Source organism: Erpetoichthys calabaricus, chromosome 10, assembly GCF_900747795.2.
Source record: "Erpetoichthys calabaricus chromosome 10, fErpCal1.3, whole genome shotgun sequence".
Lineage (NCBI taxonomy): Eukaryota > Metazoa > Chordata > Cladistia > Polypteriformes > Polypteridae > Erpetoichthys > Erpetoichthys calabaricus.
The window spans coordinates 94942908-94963060 of NC_041403.2; the positions used below are offsets into that span (position 1 = coordinate 94942908).

The following is a 20153-nucleotide window of genomic DNA, read 5'->3' on the forward strand; positions in this document are numbered from 1 at the left end:
CAATACTTTTCTCTCAGTAGTGGTGTCCAACGTAAATTCATTGTATGATGTTATATTCTGTCAGACATACTACCAGTCAAAAGTTTTGGAACACTTCAGTTGTTTTTCAGCTTTTACGAAAATGATTTCAGTTTAATGAAGTAACAGCACAGAACAAATAAACAATAGCAAATAAAGAAAAAAAACAAGTCATGGAATCATTAAGTATATAAAATTTTATTCACATTTTTGATTAATCAAAGAAGCCACCCTTTCTGTAACAGCCAAACTGTGGTACCCTTTTGATTCAGAATGACAGCCAAGTCACCAACTCTGTCTCCAGCAAAAGGACCCCAGCCCATCACACTTCCTTTCTCAATGTTTGACAGTTGGTGTCACACACTGAGGAACCATCCTTTTACCAACTCAATGGCGTACAAACACCCAGCGTGATGAACCAAAGATTTCAAGTTTTGATTCATCAGTCCATGAGACTTTTTTCCACTCTGCGGTAGTGCACAGCTATTTTGTCCTTTAAGGAATGGCCTTCTTACTGCCACTTGCCCTGTCAAACCATCAGCACGAAGTCTCCTCTTTACGGTAGAAACCGAGGCTTTTTTTTTTCCACCACTGTTAAGCTGTGTTTGAAGCTGTTGTGCCGCAAAGCGTTTATTAGCAAGCTGTTGACCCTCAGAAACTTGTCTTCTGATTGGGTCGTGACTTTGGATCTACCAGATGAGTTTCTTCCACTTCCAATTGCCTTTGGGTTGTGTAGGATGCTGTACTCACTGATACTTTGAGAAAAACTGCAAAACAAAACAATGAAAGGCCTACACTTCTAAGGGTAATAATGCTCTGTCTCATTTCATTTATTAATTGCCATTTTCTTGCTATTATCACTGAAATTTACAACTTTCTACAGTGTAATATAGATCCAGTAAGTACTTCAGAAGATGTAGTAACATGGTCTTTATGACAAACAGAGGGTTTTTATGTAATCAACAGAAGTTAGGATACCTGTGATAAATCATTTGCTTCAACTTCCAAGGCTTAATTTACTTGAACGGCTGCAGAACATCTGTAGGTTGTAACCTATTAGTTGTTCCCTGAAGAAGGTCCATTTCTAATATTCTGAAATGTCCTTTTTTGTCAGTTTTTGCTAAACTAAACTTTAAATTTAAACTTCTGGCAGTTTACTGCTTATCTTTTCAAACTGATTAAATATGAATAAAAACTGAGGTCTTCTAAAACTTTTGACCAGTACTGTAGATGCATCTGTTTTCAGGATAAATTAAGAGAATAAAGTTAGGTGATATCAACAGAGCACATTAGCAATCGTCTTAAAAGTCATGAAGCATGTTGTTTTTTTTACCACCTGTTTATTCACTACTTGACTCAGTGCCTGCTTCTTTATTTAAAGCCATTTTAATTGTGAAGATGGATCTGAGTGTACAATTGCTCAGTATTGGATTTTGCAAACTCCAGGATCAAATAAAGTTTTTCATTCAAAATACTGAATCAAATACTCAAGAACAATAATTTAAATGCATTAAAAACATAATTAAGAAAACACTTGTTAATTCACACAAAGAAGTTTAAACTAAACTACCCATTCATCTACTTAAAGCTGAGACATCAGTGGTTTCTAACAAAACATTTAGATGTGATATTGGGTTAATCAAACAAGCTTGATGTTTAGATTCTTGATTTGCCAGTCTTAATTTTTAGATTGTCAGACTAGTTGACGTCTTTAGAATCACTTCTTTAGTTAATGTACTTGACATTTTTAAGGCTGTTTATTATGGCATATCTTGCAGTTTTTCACATAGTGCCATTAATGATGGTAGATCAGCATCCCATGAATTCTTAAATTCCATCTATGTCATTCTTGTTTATCTGCTTTCCAGAAAGCGCTAAACTTATTTTTTTTTAACTTTCAAGCCTTTTGAAAATTAATTTATATTTTTAAATCTTATTACTTCTGATTTTCCTGAGCTTCAGCTCTGCTTCCATCAGAATATATTCATGCTTCATTGAAATGCAATATATAGATGTTAGTGTTTGGAAGGAATGACTTGAAGCATTCATGAAAAGACATAACCTTCAGATTCATATAGAGTTATAAACAGACAGGTAATGCAAATGATTATTGAGGTAGTTTCAATATACTGAATTATTCAAGATGTACTATAGACTTTGAAGAAAACCCTTATTTAATTTTAGACATTTCAGCTTTGTTTTAGAAATGTATTAAAATGAAATTTGACATCCACCTTTGCATGGTGATATTCACATGTAAGTGTTGTGCCTTAAAATATCATACTCATGTATTTTGTAACCAAACTTGTTTTTCTTGCCTGCATTTCAGTCAGAACTAAGACATGGTCCATTTTACTATATGAAGCAGCCACTCACCTCAGACCCTGTTGATGTTGTACCACAGGACGGCCGAAATGACTTCTATTGCTGGGTGTGTCACCGGGAGGGCCAAGTCCTCTGCTGTGAGCTTTGCCCACGGGTGTACCATGCAAAGTGTCTGAAACTGACAGCTGAGCCTGAAGGGGACTGGTTCTGCCCAGAATGTGAGGTACTGGGAAATTGGGGTTGGTGCAGTATTCTTAACAGTAACATTTTATAGATAAAGTAATGGGAGAAAGTGTATTTGCAGTTCTGAAAAAACACCTTCAAAAGTGATTTTTATAGAAATTATAACACTACATTGTTTATTGACCTAGACCTATTTTACTTGTTCTTTATGCATACTATTGATTTTCCAAATAACCTTCAGACATTTACAGCATTGATTGTTTTAATATACAAAATAGCCCATTTTGTTGTTATTTATGATTTATATAGAAATATGTTTAAAGATAGTTATCTGGACAGTGTTTTTTGATTGGGAAAACACAATATAACTGTATTACATGAAAACAGACACATTGATATCCCGTGACATCAATAGAATAACAGTTATTTAAGGTTATGTTAGCTGATGTTCTCTGCAAAATTATACTAAAATATCTAGTAGGAAAAAATTTTAATATATTTTTCCCCTCCACACAGAAAATAACAGTTGCCGAATGCATTGAAACTCAAAGTAAAGCCATGACAATGTTAACGATAGATCAGCTGTCTTATCTCCTTAAATTTGCTTTGCAGAAGATGAAGCAACCTGGGGTAAGATTTTTATATAGTCGTGCATTGTTAAGTTTGATATACATGATCTTTTCAATCTTTTAATCTGAAAAATATTTATTTTAGTTATATACAGTTTATTTTGTTTGTTCACTTTTATATAAGGTACATGATGATGCCCTGTAATTTGGCTACCTTTTCTTTGTCTTTTTTGTTCTTTCTTTTTTAATTTTTAAAAAACCACAGTCAACAACCTGAGATGCTTTGGATAATGTGTTTCTTTCTTTGGAAACTGTCATGTGACCACCAAAGGTCAGCTGGAACACTGACAGAAATTATTTCATTGAATGACAACAAAGTGAATTTGCTTTTGATCTTTTATCAAAATATACATCCTTGAATATTTTTTGTAGTCAAATGATTACATTTGTGTCCTTTTTCAACATTAAGAAAATTTAGTTTGATTAATTTAAGTACACACGGTCTTCTTAATATTTCCAACCCATTGCTATAAATACCCACTCTTGATTTCTTTAATTTTTATTGAAGTTAAAGGTTAAGCATAGTCAGCTTCTATGTTACTTAACTTGCTTTTAGATACAGAATATTTAAACATAGGCACTAATCATTGAACAAGAGTTTAAATCTACACCTAGATGTTTCAGGTTTTTTTTCCAAGTGACATCTTTAGTTATTTTATTTTTTATTTAGTTTGTGCTACAATATGACAGTTTATTAGACAATTATGACCATAGTGCAGTCAATGAAATCAGTGTTTTACTGTGTTTACCAGCTATTTATAAATACACTATATGGCCAGAAACATTGTGGACACCCTCCAGTATATTGAGTTCAGGTGTTTCAGACACACACTTTATCAACAGGTGCATAAAATGCATAAAATCAAGCACGTAGTCATGCAATCTCCATTAACAAACATTGGCAGTTGAATAGGTTGTATTGAAGAACTCTGTGACTTTAAACATGGCACTGTCATAGGATGTAACCTTTGCCACAAGTCAGTGCATGAAATATCTACTCTGCTAGATCTGCCCTGGTTGTAAATGCTATTATTGCAAGCATCTAGTGGAAACATCTAGCACCAGCAACAAGTCAACTATGAAGTGGCAGACCATCTAAACTCATAGAGCGGGGCCACCTAATGCTGAAGCACACAGCTTGTGAAAATCACTTATCCTCTGGTGCATCACTCACAAAACAGTTCTAAGCTGCCTCTGGAAGCAACATCAGCACAAGAACTCTGCATCAGGAGCTTCATGAACTAGGTTTTTGTGGCTGAGCAGCAGCACACATGTCTAAGATCACTGTACGCAATGCCAAGTGTCATTTGGTCTCTGGAGCAGTGGAAACTGGTTCTCTGTAGTGATGAATCTTGTTTCACTGTCTGTCAGGATGATGGATAAATCTGGGTTTGGTGGATGACAGGAGAATACTACCTTCCATACTGCTTAATGTACAGTTTGGTGGCAAGGGTGTGGCCACTAAGGGGTGTTGAAGGCCCATCCCAAATACTGCCAACTCCAGTCCTGGGCTCAAATCAATGTTTTTATTACACAAAATACCTTTCTACATGCCTCTCATTAACCAACTCTTTTCTTTTCCCTTCCTTTCCTTTCTTTTCTTTTCTTTTCTTCACTCCTTCCTTCACTCCTCTAGGCGAGTGTTGTCCTCTTCCACCTGACTTCAACTCCCCGAGTGAGATGAGGAACCCCGTTTAATGCCGGACCCAGGAGTACTTACAGTGCCATGACATTGCCTGAAGGAAGCACTTCCAGGTCAGGCGGAAGCTTGCCAGAGTAGGGACAGCCATTTCCTATACCTCCCCCTGGTGACACCCATGGAACCCAGCAGGGCTGACCAATGGGACTACAATTCCCAGTATGACCTGCAGGTGTATGAATGGGTGTGCAGGTCCAGGGGCACTGCCACCTTGCATATCAAGGGAGCATACCAACTTGAAAGGCTGACTCCCCGATCCTTCCATTATACTGACCAACCCCAGCTGAGTAAGGCTCTTCTGTCCAACCCTACCAGGGTGCCAATCCATCTATGTTGGCATGTCATGCCAGCCTCCTGGCTGAGGCATAGAATGGGGTCCATCTCTTCCACCCTTTACAGGGAATAATGGTCCGGAGCTGTTTTTCAAGGTTTGGGCTAGTTCCCTTTGTTCCAGTGAACGGTATTTTTAATGGTACAGCATATAAAGACATTTTAGACAGTTGTCGCTTCCATCTTGTGGCAGTAGTTTGGGAAAGGATGTGCCCTCTGCACAAAAATCAGGTCTGTATAGTTAAGGTTTGATGAGTCTGGTGTAAAGGAAATTGAGTGGCCTGCACAGAGCCCTGTCCTCAGCTCTATTGAACACCTTTGGCATGAACTGGAACTTAGGTTGTGAGCCAGGTCTCACAAATGCTCTTTTTGCTAAAGGAGGACAAGAATCTCACAGAAACACTCCAGAATCTTATGGAAAGGCTGTTATAGCCATGGGGTGGGCATCTCTAAATTAATGCCCATGGTTTTGGAATGTGATGTCGAACAAGCTCATATAGTTGTGATGATCAGGTGTCCACATACTTTTGGCCATATATTGTATGATGCTTTTCACTTTGTATTGCTACAACATTTTTATTACGTAAAGCACCTTGTAATGGACTGTAATTAATTTTGTTTTGGGATGTGCGATGACCTATTGGATGGCTTAACTACATTCTGCCAGGCAGTGCTCTGTTTTCTCTCCTTTCTGTTCAGATATATAAAAACACACATCATGTCTGTTTTTTCTGTAATAAATACAGGTCAATTAACACCTGTTTGTAAAAAACTAGGGTAGAAAAATAATGTTTTTGAACACGTAGAAGAATATTATTTTAAGAGCGTGTAGCAGAGGAGCGGCATTATAAATTGACTAGGGGGCTCCGCCCCCTGCTCGCTTCGCTTGCCAACCCCTGGCGTTGGGACATGAGAAAGAGTCAGATGTATGAATTAGATATAGAATAGTGTGCAGCTTTGGATGATGCCCATAGAAATAACAAATAGAGTGTTTGTCATATATTAATGTTTTATTGGAATATTTCTTTGTATACAACATTAGTAGTAAAGATGGTGTCTTCTCCTTGAATGAGTCTTCCCTGGCATGGATTATTTATAATTTTAACTTTAACGTCAGATGAACGGCGAACACGTGAGAAGGCAACATAAAGTTGTCCATGTCCAAAAACGGGTTCAGAGAGGTAGATGCCAACCTTGTCCATGGTTTGTCCTTGTGATTTGTTGATGGTCATGGCAAATGCAGGTTTAATGGGGAACTGTCGGCGTTTCAATGTAAAAGGTAATTCTAGCTCAGAACTTGTAAGGTCAATTCTAGGAATGAGAACAGTATTGTTAGCATGTGATCCTGTAAGAACTGTTGCTTGAATAACATTGCGTGTCATGGTGTTGACGACTAACCGTGTGCCATTGCATAAACCCTGTTTTGTGTTAAGGTTTCTTAATAGCATGATTATTGTTCCGTTTTTAAGGGCAAGGTCGTGTTGTGGTAATCCGGCAGGGTTAATAGTGTTCAAATATTCTAAGGGGAAATTTATATGTTCATTGTCGTCATCAGAGTCAACTTTGTCTGAGCTTAGAAAGATCTGTGTCTCTCCAGGAAGTAATGAAATGACTTGGTTATTAATGTGATTAACATTAATATTTTTTGGACATAATATAGTGCGTTGTGTTAACAGGGGTATTTGGTCTAATGTGATTGCTGTTCCAAATATCTCTTTTACTAAGTCGTCTGAGATAAAGGATTGTGGAATGGAAATAATATCTGGGTGAAGTCCATCTGTATTTGTGAGTGTACCATTTCCCAGTTGTATCAGCCAACTGTTATATTCTGGATCTGGACATCGCATGTTTTGTACCAACTGTATTGTTTTAAAGCAATGCCAATTGTCTGCGTATTTTAAGGTGGACTGAACAATAGCTGAGCGCATGGCATGTGGAACAATAGCTAAGCATTGTCTAAAATCTCCTCCTAATAAAAGAACTTTTCCTCCAAAGGGAATATTATTATTCATCAACGTTTGTAGAAGTTTATCAATGGTGTTGAGTAAGTGACTGGATGCCATTGTACATTCATCAATAATTATCAGTTTTGCAAGACGGATGTCTCGGGCATTGCTACTGTGAATGTTCATAGTAGATACTGATGTCTCTGTGATTGGGACCGGTATTTTGAATATTGAGTGACATGTACGACCATTTATTAACAGATTTGCTGCCACTCCGGTTGTAGCAGATGAGATAATTATCTGTTGTCTTGCAGCAAAGAAATGTATAAGTGTTTCATAAAGGTATGTTTTTCCGCTTCCTCCAGGGCCGTCAAGAAAGAAGCATTTGGGTATAGGGCTGTTGTCCTCCGTGGCATGAATAATTTGTTGAAAAGCATCAGATTGTAATTCATTTAAAGAGGAAAGCATAGTTTGTGCAATTCGTTCTTCTTGTTGTAGATCAATAGGTGTGTAATTTATATCCGGTAAGGAATCTGGAACATTTGGTAAATGGAAGTTTTCCAATGTATACCCAAGGAGCATAAGAGCCAATCGAATGTCGTGTAGTGCATAGGCTTCACAGTCGATGCAGGAATCATTAGTATCATGAATTTTTTTGCAAATATCTTCAATCATTCCCATTTTGTTTGTATTCCAGAGGGTCAAAGGATCTGATGGTGATGAGAAGGCACAGATATAAGCAAATAGTTGTCGAACTTGACATGGCATTGAATAGGATATCGCATCGTGTAGAGTTTTTTGCCAAATTGTATCATCTAATAAATATCCTTTGTCATTTACCGCCTGTTGGAATGTCTGACAGAGTTTGATGGTGTAGCCATCTTGTACAGTTCTAATGTCGTGAAATGATGTAGCTCCGGTTTCATGTTGAAGAAGTAATCGAAGGTAAAACCTTTCAGGTTCTTTAATACTGACTGTGTACATTCGTCCTATGACATTATCACCGTGGTGATGTCGTTTTCTCCAGAAATTGCCATTGTCAATCCAAACATAGTGAACAGGTATTTCCCAATATTTCCAACGGTGAGCGTTGGGATCGTTTTGATTGAGTTTAAACCACGCAGTTAGTTTAGTATCTTTTGTGGCTGCTCTCTTTGCTGCTTGTGCCTCATGACCTGCATGAAAACAGACAGTTTGTTCGTTCTCCAAATGAACTGGTAAGCGACATATTGTGTGGCTCTGATGGTGCATAGGAAAGCAAAATATTCTCCAAATGGCCTCCGGAGCACTGACGTACCGTGAATCAACATACATTCGAGTTTCATCGTGATCATTTGTTTCAGATATGGAGACATTAGCACAATCGTGTCCTTTGTATACGTATTTGAATAGATATTTAACGCTTTTTACTGTAGCGCAGATCTCCACATTTATATGGCAGTTGTAGCGTAAACATAAATAAGGATTGTATGGAACGACCCAGCTGTTGTCAATTGAATGACCTGGACGAATTTGTAATTGAGTTGTCTTTCGTCTTCTATATTTAGGGTATCCATTTATATTACCAAGTGTAACGTCTTGGAAGTCTTTGGGGAAGCCTTTTGAACATTTGCCATTAAGCATACATGGACTGTTTGGATTTGTAGGGCCACATGGTGAATGAATCATATTCTTTATAACAATTTGAAAAAGGCGTGGAGAGGTGTCACGGTCTGGAATTTCAGCTTTGACTATTTTATCGATGTCAGATTCAGTGCGTATTTTGGAATCCTCATCAAGTATTAGTAATATATGGGCGTGTGGTAAACCTCTCTTCTGAAACTCGATAACGTGGATAATGGCTGTGACAGTTCCAAATAGAGATTTTTGTTTGATATCTTGTAGGAGGTTATTCAGTTTAAGTTTAAAGACTCTTGCAACCAAATCAGGACGATGTTCGACTCTCTGCCACGGCTTAAGATTATTTGTAATTTCTGTCCATTTAGGATTGCAGGTCATAGTGATAAACAGATCTGGTTTTCCAAATTTTCTTACGATAGCCATGGCATCTTGGTAATGTTGTTGCATATTGCGTGGGCTGCCTTGAAAGGATGATGGTAGAATAACAGGTTTTCCAGCCGGGTGCTCCATGACGTCAGCATCCCGATTAATGTAGTCCAGCAGCGATTTGTATTTATCGGCTCTAAGTGAAGGCTGGTTGTTTTTTATCCACTGCAGATCATTTGATTCCGCTCTAACATAAACGTCAACGATGTATTGTTGAGTTAGCTTTCCTGCATTGAGTAATGGATTAAAGTCGTCCCTTACTGAGAGTCTGTAGGAGAAATATTCTTTCATGGATACACGTGATCGTCTCTGTGCCTGCTGTTTTTTAATTCTTGAAATTGTAGCACTCCATCCTTCCTGTCCAGTCGGAAATAATATGGGGTATGTTAAAGTATCAAGAAGCGGAAAGCAAATGTCTATGCGTTTGAATGTAGGTGTGTTGTTTTTATCAGGACGTAAATGTAGAACAATATCTCTGTGAAATGGAGGCTCACCATCTTTACTTTGAAAGACAATTGCCACTTCATTAACGACGGGCAGATTGTATCGTCTTGGATCTTGTTCTTTGTCCTTTATCAAGACCAAAGCAATTGTAGTTGCTGCTATACCTTCTGCATTTGCTTTTGTATTTGCCTCCTTTTCAACTTCATGTAGCATTTTTATAGATTTAGCTAATGGGTGCTCGTTTATGACATGAGTGACGTTTCTCATTATAAGCTCTGTGCATTGTTTGTTTTCAGGAAGGTTCATGCGTTGATAGATCGCCTCATCCGGATCTAGGATGTAGATTTGTGCATATTTGCGTTGTTGATTTGTTTGAGGGTGCACTGTTCCAATGCGATGCAATATTTGTCCACATATGCGAAAGCAGTATGGGCCATTGCCTTTTGGTGGCCTGATATTTACTCCGGTAGATGCAAAAGCAAATGAACTATTGTAGGATCTAATGCAGTTCATAAAGTTTTTACTTTCAGGCACATCGTTAGTTAGAAGCTTCTTTAGATATTCAGGATATGAATGTAAAGGAGGCAGTGCAATCTGACCTTTTTGACAACAACGTGTAAATTCATTATTTGTATTGCCAGTTGTTTCTTCTGTGAAGTTAAGTGAATGACAATGATTGCAAATGACATTCATTAATCCCAATGAATTTTCCTCAATAGTGGATTCCTTATTGAAGGCGTTTTCAGCCAATTGTCGTAAGCGTTTAACAGGTGCGTGGCGTTGATGACCCCGACGGGCATGTTTTGCTTTTTGCGGTTGCTTGCCTTTTTGTTGCATGTCCATTATTTGTGACGCGCTATTTTTTTCTTTTTTTTTATTCGCCTCGGCTTTGCGCAAAGTCCGTTTCAGTCTACGCCGTGCATTGTTTGTATCGAGCCTTGTCCGTTTTTGTATGTCGGTCATTTGAGCTTTGCGCTTTTCGCGTCTTGCTTTTTTTTTTTCTGTCAGTTCATTTGCGCGTCGTTCACGTCTCCGTTCATTTATTCTGTCTGTTCGCTCCCTTTTTTGTATGTATGACACGCGAGCTCTTTCGGTTTGTAATCGTGCTTCTTTCGATGCAGCATTTTGACCCGCGCGCTGAATGCGTCTACGTTCATTGTGTCTGTCCATTTGGGCACGTCTCTGTAACGGTGTCACTTGCGCTTTCCTTTTTTCGATCCTTGACATTTTCTCTCCCGGTGTTTCAGAAGCGCGTTTTATGCGCCGTCGTCTATTTTCTTGTTTCTTTCGTGTACGTGTGTTTGTTCCCGTTATCCTTTCCGAATCGTTTTGTACCCGTGAGCGTGTATTCATGACTTGTTTCTTTCTCAGCATGCGAAATATGGATAAGTAATAAGGATAATTGCACTCACTGTTAATATGGAGCCTTTTCTGCAGTTGAACGGTTAATAGTGCTTTATTGAAAGGACATACACCTATGCTGACACCTATGCCGACACCTATGCTGCCTAGTGTGAAGGTGCTGACGTTCACTTTCGAATATGTGGCTTTGGGTGTCACATCTTATGGATGTGTGGGGGGGGATTGTTGTTGCGCGAGCGTTTTGTTTCTTTTTGTGTTCCTGTGTCTTGTTTGAATCCCTCTCTTTGTGTGTGCCCCGTCCCTTGCTTGTAGGGTCTGTGGGGTGGTTTTGTGTTCTTTTTTTTGGTCCTCCATGCGCTTGTTGAATCCCCCTCTTGGTGTGTGTCCCGTCCCGTGCCTGTAGGGTGGCGGGGGTATGGTCGTACCTTGCTATTGTGCGCTCGTCTGTTCTTTTTTTTTTGTTGTGTGTAGCTTCGTGTGCAATGTGTTTCATGCTTTCCCCTCGTTTGAGTACTCTTTAATGTTTTTTTTTCCTTATTTTGGTGCTTGTTGAGCCTCATTTTTGTGACTCCTTTCTGTATGTGCTCACTCCTGTTTTCTGTGCTCTTGTCGGACTCTTTTTGCGCCTGCGTCTCTCGCGGACCCTCATCCGCCTCTCTCGACCTCTTTTGTCCGTCATTCTCGGGTCCTCAGCCGACTCTCGTGGACTGTTTGTTGCGCCGGCGCAGTACGTCTTTTTGCAGCTACGGCCCATGGCCGGATGTGCCTGCGTCCATACGGCCCATGGCCGGATGTGCCTGCGTCCATCATCCGGTTTACCATTCTCGGTTAGTAATATGGATAGTAGTGTCATTTGAATTCTGGTGTGTGTGTCTGTGTGTGTGTGTGTGTGTGTGTATACACACACATATATATATATATACAGTGGAACCTCTAGATACGAGTTTAATTCGTTCCAGCACTGAGCTTGTATAGCGAATTTCTCGTATCTAGAACAAACATCCCCATTGAAAATAATGGAAATCCAGTTAATCCGTTCCGCATCCCAAATATATTAACATAAAAATCAATTTTCTTAACAAATAACACTGATAAATTATATATACTGTAGTCTACCTTTAATAAATAACACTGGTAAATAATATAACTGATTATTAAAAGAATCAAAACAGGTGTCCAAAGTGCAGTAGAGCATTCAATAAATCTTTAATCCTTAAAACAGTTGTGAAGTGGAGGTTTAAAGTACATAAGAATAACAATCCTTTAACACGAGGTTAAAACGTCAACAGGAAGCAGTCTTCAAAAAACAGATGACAATCCCCGGTGCTTCTTCTCTGTTAGCGTCTCACCTGCTTCTCCCATGCGGGCTCTGCAACAGGCGAGACACTTAATGACCTTCTCTACACCGTCCTGCTTCAGCTGTTTGGCTCGCCTGTTCAGCTACACGCGAGCCTGTACTCGCTCGCTCGCACAGGACAAATCATGGATGTGGGCAGTTTCCAACCTGTGCACTTAGGTGAGAAACGCAGACAACGCAGATCGCCCTGCGGCTCGCTACAGCTACCACGCCCCCTCGCTAACCCGCGAGCTATACCCACAGCCTGGCTCGTGGCTCGTTACGTGAGCCAATGCTCATATTTAGATCTGAATTTTTCACTCATACTTTCCTCGTATTTTGAATTTCTCGTATACAGAGGTGATCGTATCTCGAGGTTCCACTGTATGTATATATATATATATATATATATATATATATATATATATATATATATATATATATATTATATATATACACATATGTATGTGTATATATATATATATAGTGACAATAGGGGGCGCTGTCGCTCCCACAAACAACACATCCAGACCACAGGTACAAGTATCAAAATTGAATTTAATTTCTTCAATACTGTGCACAAAGCACTTCCACAATACACAATAATAAACAATAATCACCAATAATTCAATCCTCCTCTCCACCCAGCAGCACTGTCGCACTCTCTCCCAACTCCGGCTCTGTCTGCTGGGTTTCCCACAGTCCTTTAAATAGTTGTCGACCCGGAAGTGCTTCTGTCCTTCAGTGCATGTGATTCAATAGCACTTCCGGGTCAGATAGAAACTCCTCTTTTTCTTCAGCCCGGAAGTACTTCATTTCTTCCGTCCTCATGACTAGGGAGTACTTCTGGGCTATAAGAAAAATATAAATCCCTGTGCCTCCCTGCAGCATCTTCTGGCAGCCCCCACGGTATCCAGCAGGGCTGTGAAGCTAAACTCCATTGTCCATGATGCCATGCGGGAGTTCGGGGCACCTCCATGTTGCAGGGAGGACTCCATCTAGCGGCCTGGGGGTGTTGGCCGGGATAAACTGCCAGCCATCTCTCACAATATATATATATATATATATATATATATATATATATATATATATATATATATATATATATATATATATATAAAATATGTTTTTTAAAGGGAAAACATCACATCAATGTCCTTGCTGACCATGGAAGTCAAAAATGTTCTCCTTCACACTGTCAAGGTTATGGTTGTGCTAATACCCTGGGTTGGTGGAGTGGTTTGAATGTATTTGTCTGTAGCTGGATCCTAATGTTCACGTTCAGTGGACTAACTAAACAGCAGTGTGATTGCCTTTTTATGTTAAAGATAGGAAGAAGTTCATTTCCAGATAATGATTTGTCTTTGATTTAAATTTCCATCTAAGGCTGGATAAAAACCCCCACAGGCCCCTGGGTGACTTAATGAACAGAGTGCCTTAACAGGAACTTACTTTTAACAAACAATTTCTGCGCTGAGACAATGGGATGGGGAATTCTGGGGGGATCCTTCTTGTTGAATTTGGCCCAAAGACAATCAGTCATTTCACCAGGGGGCTGGCATAGACACTCAATTGCTTCATTGGGTTGAGAGTGTTTGGAACTGGTCACCCTTGGTTGAATTTGGCACGTGGGCAATCAATCTCTTCACCGAGCCGGGGAGGTTGGGTTGCAAGATAATAAGGACCCTTGCCATCAAGTGCCCCTGGGCACACACCCAGAAATCCCTAATGGTAGATTCTCCCCTGTATCCATCCATCTGTTTTCAGACACATTTAATTGAATTTAGGACTGCAGGGACACATACCTTATTAAGTAGCATTGATAACAAGGAAGCACGTTGGGTGTGGCATCAATCTATTTTAAGGGCATATTCAAACAAGCACCTAAACTTACTCATACATGGTCAATTACAAGTTTGTGGATTTCACTTAAATAATTGTTCTGAAGTCATTCATTTATTTAATTTATTCAATGGATCCATGTGAATTCTGCATTCAGCTGAAGTGTCTCTGGCTAACAATGGCACAGCCACAGTCACAGCTTAGTTATTGGAAACCAGTGTTCCTGAACTGTGAGGCAAGCGTGCCAGTACTTCATCACAATGTCACCTCTTATCTATTTATGTCATACTGCGTTGCTACACTTCAAATAATTAGCAAGCATTTACCATCATCCACAGAAGGTCATCAGGTGTGAATAGCCTCATTTATATTAATATATTGATGGTACCTGAAGTTGCATAAAGTCAGACCTTCCACTTGGCGTAAACATTTCTCTAAAAGATAGTTTCATGAGCCTGGGGTGCTGTGCAGCTTGAGAATGTCACTGTGAGTGGGAAAGAGGACAGAATAAGTAATGGCAGCTCTGAATTTGTTTTTGATGCCTACAGTTTGCAGAGTTAAAACACATCTACTGTCAGCATGTATTACACTACACTTTATACAAGTGATTTAGGTCACTTGAAATATGCTCTTTCACATATAATGTACAACTGAAAATATGGTTCTTGTAACACTTTTTTTGACTTTAAATTCTAACACCATATGTTAATGGGTTTGCTAGTGACCACTTTGGCACTGAATGTGGTATGAAGAGCGTACATGTTTATTCAGATTTTTTTTTAATCTGGAAGTTTTATATAAATCCCCAAAGTGATGTTTAAAAAAATGTGACAGTCACCAATAGAAGTATGCTCAACGCATACTCTCTTTATAGCAAGGACATTACATTTAACCTACACTTTCTAACCATATTTTTTAATGCAGCACAACATACATAGCCATGAAAATAGAAGTAAAGTTGAAAGGAGCAAACATTGTCTAACTGCAGGCGCAGGGCGGAGAGGGACATTTATGTTGCTTCAGGAGGATGTCTGCCCAAGGTGATATGTTGTTTAATTTTTAATAGTGTCTTTTTTGAATTTAAGTTTTTATTGAATTTAATTAATACATGTTTAAATTTCACATGTATAAAAACTTAGTTTCAAACCAAGAATGTCATGCTGCATGCAAGAAAACCCTAATAAGATGTTTTCCAGATTTGTAATGGAACATGCATGCATGGCCCTAAAGAAGCTCAAGTAGTACTTAGGGTATGTGTAGAAGGTTGCCAGTCTGTCTTGGAGATTTTTGGTGCTGCATGCAGGAAAGACACTGAAAGAAGCATGGTCCTTCTAAATATATTTTACTCTTGTTTGCTGATGCAAAACCCGTTTGTGAAGTTGTGCAAGAGACATAACAGTCTTCCAATTATGTTGGCTATGTAAATAAAGATCATCTTTGTCCCTGTCTGCCCCGCGCTCAGTTAGACTCATTTCACAAAAAATATGTGAGAAGCTGGGAAGCAGAAGTGAAGGAGGAAATTATGTACGGCTACATTTGTAGGGGGCAAGAAGGTGCATAATGAAATCAGTCCCTTACAGGTCAATGCTACAGATGTGATTTTTTAGCATTAGCATATCAGTTATCAACAGGGAGACAGCAGAACAGCACACTGTAATTGTTAAATTAATTTTCACGTAAAGGTTTAACCCTTTCAGCCCTGGATTTTCTGTTTTTATTGGAAAAATTATTTTGTGAGATACTCTGCCTTTGGGGTGTCTAGGAAGCTCAAAAATAAAAAAAAAATATCAGTATTATTATACAATAGCTGCCAAATAGTTCAATCTTCTTGAGGAAATAAAATTGAAAGTGGAGATACTTACTATATGGTGCGTACAGTCCAGAAGCATCCATTTTCACTTCCGTGTTTTGCAGACTGTATGCCAGTCTCTCCAGTCTGTGCTAATAGTAGCACACCCGGTCCCAATGGCTGCAAACGTACCTGTGCTTTACAAAAATGGCTGCATATTTATATTTACTAGTAATAGGATATCAGGGCCGAAAGGGTTAATATGAAATTATTTAATTGACCTTCAAATACCATGGTAGGATATCTGAATACAAAATTGTTTGTTCTTCTTTAATTGTTTTGTATAAGTCAAAGGGATTTTATCCATACCTGTAGACTGTAACAGACTTAAAATGTCGTGGATAATCCATTAAAAACTATTTTTTTCATGTAAATAATGAAACTGATATGCATTTTTTTCTTTTTTAACATGTTACTTGCGTGTAGTTAGTATTTTTTACTGGTGGTAGCATATAAAGAAAAAAAAGTAATTCACATTTCATTTAGCACTGAGAAATACCATATCTACAGTATAAAGATAAGAGAACTATCATCAAATTTCTAAACATTTTCAGCATGATTTGGCAAGTGCCCGATTACCCAGAATAATTTTAATGCCTAACAAACTAGTTGACCAAATGGTTTTCTGTTGTGCCTCATGATTCCTAGGATCTAAATGCCTAGTTTGAACTGACTCAATGTTTGTGAGAAATTCATACTTCAGGCAGTGTTCCACAATAGCCTTTTTATAATGCTGCAATATAAATTACCTGTCCTGGGTCAGTGTCTTTTCATTTGAACACCTAATCACAGGAAATGTTACAGAAATACATACTGCTGCTAATTATGATCAGTGTTGTTACCAATGTATAGTCCAGACATCATATCATATCAGCTTACTCTGTAAACAAATATTATTCAACTATATTGTATAGTTAAAAATTTATATCCCACTGAACTAAGTTGGTATCTTCAGTCTTTTAGAGGAGGAGTATAACAAAAATGCTCATCTTTTAACAGGATCATATTTAAATTCACAGTATTATTTTTATTACTCACTTATCACAGAAAAATGTTGGTATAATTATTGAATAGCTGCAGTTTATTAGCATGACACACATTCAGTTGATGTAAGCTTAATATGCCAATGTGCAGCATTTATGCTGAGGCTGAAAGCAGAATAAAAGACATAAATAAATATGTTTGTCGTGATGACAGGGTAGTGCACTTGTTTGTGATGTTGAGATTGAATCCTAGGCCTATCACTATTCGTTTAGAGTTTGCATGTGCTTCCTGTGGCTGCATGGGTTGTCTCCAGGTATTTAGTTTCCTTCCACATCCCAAAGTAATACAGTAACATGTCTGTTGGTGACCTTTCTGATTTATTGGGCAGCTGCTGTGTATAATGGAGTGCCGTGTGTGTGTGCTTTGCTCTTTGCTTCTATTTCATGTCTTTGCAGGATTGTGGTAATAGTGGTTGGTTTCTGAATAAAGACTTATAAGGCAGTAGTTGTATAAGTCAGCAGTTTGTGAAATGCAAGTTGCAGACACCAGCAGGCTCACATGAATAAAGAGAATGCATAATTAAACCATATGTCTTGTGCATCACTTCCAACCTTATATACTTCTGTTATTCAAAAAATGGACTTTGTCTTCTTTGACCTATTGTTTTGTTTAATTATGACTGTCGTAGAATCTTCTACATTAACTATTCGGTACCTTTATGTTTTTATTTCATTTAATGTATACAATGCAATGGACTGTTGAAGTGTCAAGGACTATTTTTTGACTTATGCCTAATAGTTCTGGAATAGGCTTCAACCTCCCACAACGCTAAACTGGATTAAGCAGGTTTGAGAATGGCATTGTATGGTATGGTAATTTATTATTACTGCTTGTTAAGTATATTTTCATGTTATGAGAGTGCAAGAGGAATGGACAGTTAACTCTCTCATTCTATGGAACTGTTCTTTTCAGTTAGCTGATTTATCTGTGCTTTTTTTTTTTCTTTACTACAGACTGAGCCATTCCAAAAACCTGTTTCCCTTGAACAACATCCAGACTATGCCGAATATATATTCCATCCCATGGACCTCTGCACTTTGGAAAAGGTGTGTATAATATATTTTCAGTATATATTCAAAATAAAACAAAACAATGTGTTCAATTTGAATAAAACTCATTATGCTGAACTAATTTATAAAAAATATTGTGTAATGAGTGAACATTTACTAGGATTAATTGTTTTTTTTTTCTGCAAATTTTCAGAACATTAAAAAGAAAATGTATGGCTGCACAGAGGCCTTCCTTGCTGATGTCAAATGGATCTTACACAACTGTATTATTTACAATGGAGGCGAGTATGGAGTGCTGCTTTTTGCCAGTGGATTTCAGAATTATGTTTTCTGTCTTTGTACTTGTGCGTATGTATACAATATGATTGTTAGGCAGATGAAATTTAGGATGTTTCTTTTATTGTAGGTAATCACAAGCTGACACAAACCGCTAAGGTTATTGTGAAAATATGTGAACATGAGGTAAGATTTTAGAACAACATATTTTTATTTTTTGCTTAAATGCCACACAAGTGCACCACAAATAAATATATTGTTAGTAGATTATTCTGCTTAATAGACTGGACTTTGTCACAATAGTTATATAAAATATGACATTCTTTTGTCAGTGTCTTCATATAAATAGTAACATTATTGAAACAAATTATATCTGTATAGTATTTATATATTTGATAATATATTTTTTATGGCTATTAAACTTTTTTTGGGCAACAGTGTGGCACTTCGATTAAATTTGCTGTCTATGAGATTAATGATATGAGTTCAAATGATTTCCCAGTGAATGTGTAAAGTTTGACTATTCAAGTGTCCACATGGTGTCAAATGATGGACAAACGCCACAAAAAGGTTTGGGGTAGCCACCCCATTTAATGGAAGTTTGGTTCAAAAAACAAAGCAGTGAAATGTTTTCAGAGCTAAGTCTAAGACAGACCTGAATTAGGAAAAACAAAATGGCGAATTTAAAGTCGGTTAGAGGAAGTGAGGTCATGCGCATGTGTGTGACAACGGATTTTCTCTAGATATCCTGGTTTCCTATAGATGTGCTAATGTTATTAGCATCTTTGTACTGCCATCATGGGTAGGTATTTAAGTTTGCACTGGAATAGGTGAACATTCTGTCTGGGGTTAGTTTCTGGCTTAAGAAAATGAATGGATGGACGGAAACCATTTTTATTAACACTTCATTTATTTTGGGGCATTCGTTTGCATAGATCGTTTTTATCGTTTCTCTTTTAAGCAAGTTTTTTTTTTTTATTTTAATTTTTTTTTCCCAGCAAAAGTAATATTAATCATTTTCTTCCCTTTTTATGATTGGAGATAATGAAGCACTAAGAGCAACATTAATTCATTCTTTTACTCTTTGCAGATGAATGAAATTGAAGTTTGTCCAGAATGCTATCTTTCAGCTTGCCAGAAAAGAGAAAACTGGTTTTGTGAACCGTGTGTAAGTTGGTTCCCAAGTATAAAGAAAATTTTAACTTAAACATAGCAGTAACTAAATAAAGTTCTCACAGCATAATTTGCTGCTTCATGAGGGAAGCTCCTAATAATATATCTAAATCTTTAAACTTCTTGTAATGCCATCAACATCTAAATTTGGTGTAGACTAGACATCATAAGTTTAATTTTCCTAAGCCAGAGTTTCATTTTTTAACACATCTCTATGATTTTTCTTAACATACTGTATTTCAGTGTTCCTTTCATCTATTGCTCGAGACCAGAAACATTGATTTAGTGACTTAAGTTCATATAAACACCTGATTTATTAAAGTAGAATAGATACGCTTATTTAAAATGTTTCCTCTTTTTTAGAGCAACCCACATCCTCTAGTATGGGCAAAACTGAAAGGCTTTCCATTTTGGCCTGCCAAAGCTTTAAGAGACAAAGATGGACAGGTTGATGCCCGATTTTTTGGGCAACATGATAGGTAATGTGTTGTGCAAATTGCTTATAAATGTACTATATTCAGTGCCAGAAATAAGTGTAATATTGATGCATTTATTTTATAACATGCTTCTTTTGATAAAATAATTCTAAAAGAAAAAACAAAAAATATTTTTAAACAGATGACAAAGACACAATGTGCCTT

At 37.7% G+C, this 20153-nt stretch overlaps 1 protein-coding gene across 4 annotated transcripts in view; it reads left to right on the plus strand.

The window, feature by feature from the left end:
- zmynd8 (zinc finger, MYND-type containing 8) overlaps positions 1-20153 on the plus strand; it is an 85652-nt gene that overhangs the window by 40605 nt on the left and 24894 nt on the right. For 2 of the 4 annotated variants that reach the window (XM_028811631.2, XM_028811633.2), the window contains exons 4-10: positions 2348-2566; positions 3043-3156; positions 18007-18099; positions 18257-18344; positions 18470-18525; positions 19430-19507; positions 19876-19991. In XM_028811631.2, the coding sequence (XP_028667464.2) occupies positions 2348-2566; positions 3043-3156; positions 18007-18099; positions 18257-18344; positions 18470-18525; positions 19430-19507; positions 19876-19991 (764 nt within the window). Of the gene's footprint in view, positions 1-2347; positions 2567-3042; positions 3157-18006; positions 18100-18256; positions 18345-18469; positions 18526-19429; positions 19508-19875; positions 19992-20153 lie in introns of those variants that run through there. The other 2 variants (XM_028811634.2, XM_028811635.2) reach the window with 2 other exon arrangements.